Source organism: Nestor notabilis, unplaced genomic scaffold (genome assembly GCF_000696875.1).
Source record: "Nestor notabilis isolate BGI_N333 unplaced genomic scaffold, ASM69687v1 scaffold21313, whole genome shotgun sequence".
In the NCBI taxonomy this organism is placed as follows: Eukaryota; Metazoa; Chordata; class Aves; order Psittaciformes; family Psittacidae; genus Nestor; species Nestor notabilis.
In genome coordinates, this window is record NW_009922671.1 from 4,670 (window position 1) to 12,411 (window position 7,742).

Consider the following 7,742-nt stretch of genomic DNA (forward strand, 5'->3'; position numbering starts at 1 on the left):
ACCTGACCAAGGAATGAAGCTTTTCTAGCTGGAGGAGTAGATGCCTATTTAAAATGAACCTACTCTGGCCAAACAAGGCAAAGAAAAAAATCCCCTCTCATGAGTATCCAGCTCCAGGAGCCTCCTCGCAGGGCTCAGCCTGACCTGGACACACTTCAGCTTCCAGGAGGCATCACCTGCCCTTTGCCCCACGTTAGACCGAGCTGTGCAAGCCTGGAAGCTTTAGAGCAAAGATGGACTTGCAACACACAGGGAATCTCTTCCACAAGCTCCTAAATCCCTCAGGAGAACAGGGCTCTGTATCCATAGGTTGAAAAGAAAACAAACCACCCCTGGTGTATGGATGCTTCAGATACAGAGATGGGAAGTATTCTGCATGCACCAAAAAGCCCCACAGGGGGCTATGTACCCCAGTGATTCCTCAGCTCATTCCTCATACACCAGAAGACCCCAAGACCTGGAGGATCCTGTTGAATCCTGTTATCACTCAGCCTGAGCATGCTGAAATACAGGCTGTTCTTTCACTTGATGGGATAAAGGCACTGATTTAACACATTCATTCTTGTGCTGGCACGCCACTAACAAGGCTGAATGCTTCCCAGGATCCCAGAGCAGCCCCAGCTCCCCCCAGACCCTTTCTGATCCAGGAAAAGACCACTTTTGGGACAGGCTCAAGCTGAACAAAGATCTGCTAGAATGCTTCAGAACTGGGATTTTCACTTGGCCACTGCCCAGCTTTTTCAGTCACACCAGAGGCACCACCCAAAAGCCTTGTTTTTGTGGTTGTTTTTACTTACCTTTTTAATTTTCCGATATTCCTGTAAAATTTGATCATGGATGGTCTAAAAAGGAAAAAAAGAGCTGATTACTTCCCAAAGAGCCAAGAGTCCTGCACCCTACTGCAGTTGGTGCCATTCCCCGAAGGCTCAATGTCCATGTTTCCTCTGAGTAACAACCCAAATCTACTCCCTCCCATGAGATCTGACACCTTGCTGACTCCATGACTACACTGGTGCTGACACCAGAAGTACTGGAAGCATCAGACCCCATTCCCCAGCCACGGGAACTACCTGAAACAGGGTTGCAGGATAACTGACACTGCCTCCAAAAACTCCAGACTCGTTTTTCCCCAAGATAGAAAGAGAATTCAGTGAGGAGTCACTGAACTCCAAGAGGGGAAGGCTGTTTGAGGGAGGAAAAGGGGTTTAGCACAATAGGTGCTCTGTAAAAATCTGTTTATTATACTCAGCGAGACTTAACTTTCTCAAGATAATGAATAGCTAAAGCTCTTTCAAACTCAGCCTGACAAGTCAAATAATGCTCCATTATTAAGATCAAAGATTCCAGAGCAACAGATGACCCCGTGCTAACTCCCCTTCCAGCCCCGATATGCTACCATATGTGCAAGTATGAGTTTCCTGGCTGGGATACACTAATAGCTTCCAGCAGCTTTTGGCTAAAGACACCAATTGTCTCACTGAGGCCTTTCCTTGTCAACAAGTACCATGATGTGTGCTCCAGCCCGAAACCGAAAGAACACAGGGCTGTTTTAAGAACAGTCCTCAGAGCTGTCAGCTGCCTGCACGCTCTGCAGCCACCAAGGCAGCCCCACGAGCCCCCCATCCAGAGCGCCTGCACCGAGTCGCAGCGTTGCCACTTGCAGGAGTGGCTTTTCCAAGGAGACGTTGCTGTTTCTACCTTGTATTCCTCGGTGCCCTGCAGGAGCTGCTTCAGCTTGGCATCCAGCTGCGTGAAGCGCCGCGTTATCCTCTCTATCCGGGCGTGCAAGTCTCTGTACTCGCTGTACTCCGCGTTGAAGTCGTTCTTGTAACTCTGACGCTGCTCCGAAGAGGAAATGGCTGCGTATTTTCTGCAGGGAGAAGAAGGGAGTTGTTGGCTTAGGAAAGCTGCTCTCACAGTGTGAATACTGCCATGCCCGGCCCAGGTTCAGTCCACCAGGTGAGACTGCGTTGGAAACCAAAATACAACCTCTTCAATTTGCGTTACAGCAGCGTGAAGGTGCATCAGGATTATTGCCTTGACCTCTGTGGAGAACAGACAGTGCTTGCTCCCAGAATCTCCCATCTGTACCAGATAGTGTGGAACATGCAGGTACAGCAAAGCTGAGGGTGCAGGAGGACATTCAGATAGCACTGCTACTGCTTTGCTAACTCCCGCTGTCCTGCAGAACATGGAGTTCTGCATCTGTGCCAGCCAAAAAAAAATACGATGCTTCCAGTGTTAAGAGTCTTTAAAGGAACACAAAAGCATTCAGCTATCGTTGCAAAACGCTCACAGTAAGATTACGTGGCAAGCACACGACGAGCAGCCATGCTGAATAGACTGACTGTATCTCCTCTACCTTCTGAAGACGTGAACCAGTTCACCAACGTGAACTGAACACAAGAGCTCTTGTTTAACAGATGCGCCTCTGAGGCCCTTTGAAAGTTCTTCAGCACAACAAAAAGCCATTAAACCTGGAATGCTGCAGAAGGCCCAGCAGCCAGCCCTCTCCGATGGGAAAACTCAGCTCTTTACATGTGATGACTCTACTGTGCCACCTCACTCTGTCTGCAGCAGTGGCAGCTCAGAGCATGAACACATATAAGCTAACTCAGGATCTCTCGCAGCCTGGCTCCATCTCTGTCTACATCCTTCTTGTGCTGGGGGCCCCAGAGCTGACCACAGGACTCCTTGGAAGCACGTGAACACATGCCTCCATGATCAAGACAGCAGTGACAGCTCTTGTAATTTAAGAAGTTGACCATCAAACCAGCCAGATGGTACCAAAAGGTGAAACAGCCCCTACAGGAGCCCATAAACCCCACGCTGTTCCTTTGGAAGTGGACCAAGGAGCTGTAATATCCCCCTATGGGAGGCATTTGCACATCTGTTTCAAGAAAACAGGAACACCCATCTGCAATCTTCTGAATGGAACTGGAAATGTCACCTCCAAGTGGTGGTTTGACCAGCAAACCAAAGTTGTGTAACCACACAGGAACCCCCTCTATCCTCCAGTCAGCCCCCCTGACTGCTCCTGCAGAGGGGGGGATGGAGGCCTCCTCTGTCTCCTTCTCTTCCATCTCTTCCCTGAGTGATGGCATTAAAAATCCAGGCTGAGAGGTGCCCAAGGGAATATCACCCACAGCTTCACCTCCTCACTGCTGGAGCTTTGTCTCTAACAGGTTTGGGTTTATGCAGGTTTTTGAGCTCCAGCAGATGAGTGTGTTGTTTAATCAACCTCAAGGGGATCTGATTAAGAAGTCAAGAGGTGAAATAACTCCCATCCCAACCCACAGGTTGTAACCTCGCCGTGAAGAGTATTTCACTGGTTTATGGAGATGATCTTGGCTCTGAACAGGGGAGGAATGAGCCAACCTCTCAAAATCCTGCCTCGCTCTGTCTTCCATAACATTACAGCAGATCATTTCCTCCCAGAGTTCCCACCTGCAACACGAAGATGTTTAATCCTTCCAAACCCCTTCAAGCCATGGGATGTTTCTTGAAGTACTTGATCAAGAAACAATGAATTCTAACACAATCCCCAGTATTGTGATTTTTAGCTTGAACCATGATCCCAAAGTGATGCAACAACTGATAAATATACTTACAATAAATAATCTGGCATTTCTGAAGTTGATGTTGGTACACTAGAATTATTGCATGTTCCATTTAAACCTGGGGGGGAAAAAAGGAAAACTTGTTTATAGACAGTCTGACACTTCAAAGCTCTGTATAGTTCAAATTCCCATTCATAACCCCAGCTGCAACACACAGTTTATCACACTCTAAAGGATTTCTGCTTTGCTTTGAACTGACCAACAGAAGAGCCACAAGAAGGTGGCTGAAGCTTCGAGGCTTCTCTGGAATCTGTCAGCAAAACAACATCAACCTCAGCCAATGCAGTGAGCAGCAAACCCCTGAGTTTCCCTGTTCATAAACCCTGTGTGCAGGGTGGGAGACGTGACACCACCACTGCTAAAGTGCACAACAGGTTTATGAGCAGAACAGAGCTGAGCAAGGTGCGGGTGCTTTCCTCCCGATTCCACACTGTGTAGAGATCCTCACTGCTAACATACAGGCTCAGATTCCTCCTATTAGTGCTCCAGACTCACACAGGATACAACAGAGAGGTTTCTAAGGCAGACAGCTTTGTCCTCACCTGCCCTGTAGGCAAATCCAAGTGCTCTCTGCTCTCTGAAGCTGAAGAAACATGAATCAAGCAAAGCTTAAGTGAATGGATCAAAGACCTCAGGAGGAACAGGATTGTGAATGTGAGCCTAAACCCAGCCCCATCCCTCAACACAATCCAGACACAGTCTGGAGGAAGGAAGCAGTTGAATACAGGTTTGAAAAGTGCTACTTCTCATCAGCTGTGTATTAGACTTCAAGTCCTAAGCAGAAAGTCAACTGCAACCACGAGAAGGCAGCAAAATACGAGGCACGTGGAGAAGGATGCAGAGGATGTAACTCAACTGCTTTGCAGAAGGGTATTTCTTCTTTCCAAGTCTGTTACTTAGAACCTCGATTGCACAAGTTCCCCAGATGCACAGGAAAGGGAGGTGTAAGCCCCACACCTAAACCATCCCTGCACTCACCCACACTCCCACTGTGCGGTCATTACCCAGGGGAACTGTAGGGAGCGTGAAGCACCCAAGGAATAAAGCCAGGCATGTGAAAACAACAAGCCTAATTACAGCTTTTTAAAAGCTGGTTTTCCCCTGAATTTCCAAAGAAAGGCTTTCCTGAAGAGAAAGGTACGAATGGCAGAAACCCCAGTGTCATTCCAAACACCCCAGCCTCAAATCCCTGCTGCAGCCAATTCTGCTTTCATCCTTACCTGACCACCAGGGTGAAAGATGCAGAACGTGGGTAAGGAAGAGCCGGAACATGGGTAAGGAAGATCGTGGAGGAGAAAGGGAGAAAAAGGAAGGTTTAAAAGGTTTATTCTGCCTGTGAGTGCCACCTACTGACTGCTGAAAGGAGCCTAAAGGTCCCTCCAGAGCCTCCTGAACAAACCTGCCAGTGGAAACTCTGCTTCCCTGCAGCCCCTGGCCCGGGGGGGCTTGGAGAAGGCGTCAGCTCCTGGCTGCAGGGAAAGGGAGCAGGGTTAGGCCCACGTTATCCGCGTGAAGTAAGGCACAGAAGGAAGAGATCCCAGCTGAGATGCGAGCTGGCTGTACGAGATCCAAGCAGCCACTCACTGACCACATCCTGTTTATGCTCGCTCCCAAATCCAGATTTGTTACCTCCCATCCATCCGTGTGCAGCAGGAACAAACCCCAGCTCCTGCTCGTTAACAAAGAGCTGTCAAGCAGAAAAGGTGGTAAAGGGTCAGCAACTTCCCAAAGAATTCAGGGCATTCTGGTACAAAGCAGCACTGACAAAGATACCCATCTACAGAGAGAAGGCGTGTGTGTATCTCCACCACTGTTCCAGACACCGGGTACATGGAAAAGAAAAACAACACTCACAGGTTATCACCAGGATTGACACAAAAGGAAGATCAAAGCAGAAGTTGTGTCTAAAGAGTGTGGTTCTGCAGATGCTCCCAACTACAGGCTGTCATTAAGAATCACCAGTGAGCAAGCACATTTTGTAGGTGCTACGAAGACCGTGGGGAAGGTGAGAGCTAAGAAGATACTAACCCCAATGTCCCACAAAGCTCTCCCTTCCCAGGAATTATACAGATCAGTTTCCATTTCAAGTTACTTTCCTTTGTGAGCCAAGACGGGCTCATTTCCATGCACCAAGCATGAAGAGGAACTTTGAAAGCAGTAACGGGGGAAAGGGAAACAAGATGGATGCAAAAAGACATTTAACATCAGATCAGGACTGTGATATTCCCAGGGGAACTGCTCTGGAAGTCTAACAAAGCCCAGTGAAACGGCAGGAAACATGAAAGCAGCAGGCAAGGAAATGGCCTGGATTAACCAATGTGTATTCTCTGCTCTCAGACTAAGCATCTGATTTAGAAATAGGCTGGTTTGGTAGAAAACGTTTTCATTGCACCTCAAGGGGCAGGAGATTCACTGTTGTGTTAATCCTCAAAAAAAGAGATTCAGAGTAGTAATGGGCTACACCAAGGAAGCTCTTTTAGCCTGAAGAGCTGGCTGTGTACTGCTTTAACAGCATTTATCACAGGACTTAGCTGTCACTTCTGCTGTACCCAACATCAAAAGCTTTCGTGACTAACTTTTCATCACCGAGTTAAAAATCAATACAAGAGTCATCAGAAGAGCAGAGACAAGCTGTCAGGAGCCGGGCAGCACTGCTCCTCCAACCAACACATCCTGATGCCTGCCTTTCATCCCAGATATTCATACAGCTTTTAATTTAACAAGGAGAAACATGACACGCTCTGAGGCAGTTCCAAACAGCACGAAAGGTTAGACAGGAAAAACCTGATATCCCCTTCTGAGAGGAAGCACATTTGCTGGGTTGCAGGTAGGGGCAGTGATGGCATTTCACTCGCACACTCGCTGCCAGTGGACACACAACCTCTTTCCTCAAATAGATCCCGAGCACAGACCACACAGAGCTGATCCCAACCTTATCTCAGCACGGGCTGTACAGGAGCACCTCTCGGAGCGCACGTACCTGTGACCTGTTCCTGGGGAACACTACCTAAGTCAGCATTTTTAATTACTTCACAGTTCTGCTTCTCCTCTTTGCATTTCTCTTCATTTTTCTTCTCCTTCCTCTCCTTCTCCTTATCTTTGTGCTTTTTGGATTTCTTCTTGGTTTTTACATACGAGCTGCAGTTGTGTTTGCTCGTCTGGGGACAGTCTGTGGGCAGGGGGTGAGTCAGTCTGTCAGCCGGCTCCGGGTTCTCACAGTCTCTGCCGTTGTGAGCCAGGTCATTGCTGACATCCGAAAGGGGATCGTGAGGCCTGGGCAGCTCCAGCACCGGGAGGCTGGAGCTGGAGCTCACGGCCTCCGGCAGCGCCGGCGGCGGCGCAGGGGCAGGCGCGTCCTTCCCGTTGGAGCTCAGCTTCCCGTTGAACGTGGGTTGAGTCCTGTGAGCTAAATGCGAGATCCTGGGCTTTTTGTTGGCCAGAGGGTCGATGAACTCCAGAGGCTGGGATCGTTTCTGGGGAAGAGAAAGGGAAAGCAAAGTCATGTTGGAGTCCCGAAGCCAGACTCCGGGGTGCCGTTACCACTAGGTGGTGGTGCACAACCAGAGAACCAAGGAGTATCCGCAGAGACAAGAGCTGGGCCATCAGCAGAGCTGCCAGCGATGTCCTTCACCCTGCCTTGTGTGCCAGCCACGGAGCAGGGAACAGAAACAACCACGACCCCCCCAGCCTTCTGGTCGTGGCACGACACTCAAAGCCTCTCCAAGTCCCTGCGAAGGAAGGATGTGCTCAGATCTCTGGAGCAGGGAGGGATTCGCAAGTTCTTCATTTTATTCCCAACTGATCTTACCAGCTCTGTGGTCAGTTTTACCCAGCAATACCACTTCTTCCTCTTCTCAAGGAAGAGGCACTGCCAGGAAGAGGTGAAGAGTGTCAACTGTTAAGTTCTCAGAATTTAAGGCAAAAAAGGACATTTGCAGCAGTTTCAGAAGCCAACGTGACCTGAAGTAGCCCCTTTGAAAGCAGTAGAGAGAGCAGCAGATCCCAACTGTCCCCATCTGCTCCACCTGGACACACTCACAGGCAGGGCCTGGAGATCCATGTGCCAATACCTTTGCTTACACCTGCAGGTCGGCCTGGGGAAGCGGCACTGTGGGAGAACCC

General features: G+C 49.2%; 1 protein-coding gene across 1 annotated transcript in view; it reads right to left on the bottom strand.

The window, feature by feature from the left end:
* Positions 1 to 7,742, bottom strand: part of ELL (elongation factor RNA polymerase II) — a gene marked incomplete at its 5' end in the record, with an annotated part of 25,740 nt that overhangs the window by 192 nt on the left and 17,806 nt on the right. The window contains 4 exons of the mRNA XM_010011746.1: positions 798 to 842; positions 1,699 to 1,870; positions 3,612 to 3,678; positions 6,601 to 7,093. Of these exons, the coding sequence (XP_010010048.1) occupies positions 798 to 842; positions 1,699 to 1,870; positions 3,612 to 3,678; positions 6,601 to 7,093 (777 nt within the window). The remainder of the gene's footprint in view (positions 1 to 797; positions 843 to 1,698; positions 1,871 to 3,611; positions 3,679 to 6,600; positions 7,094 to 7,742) is intronic.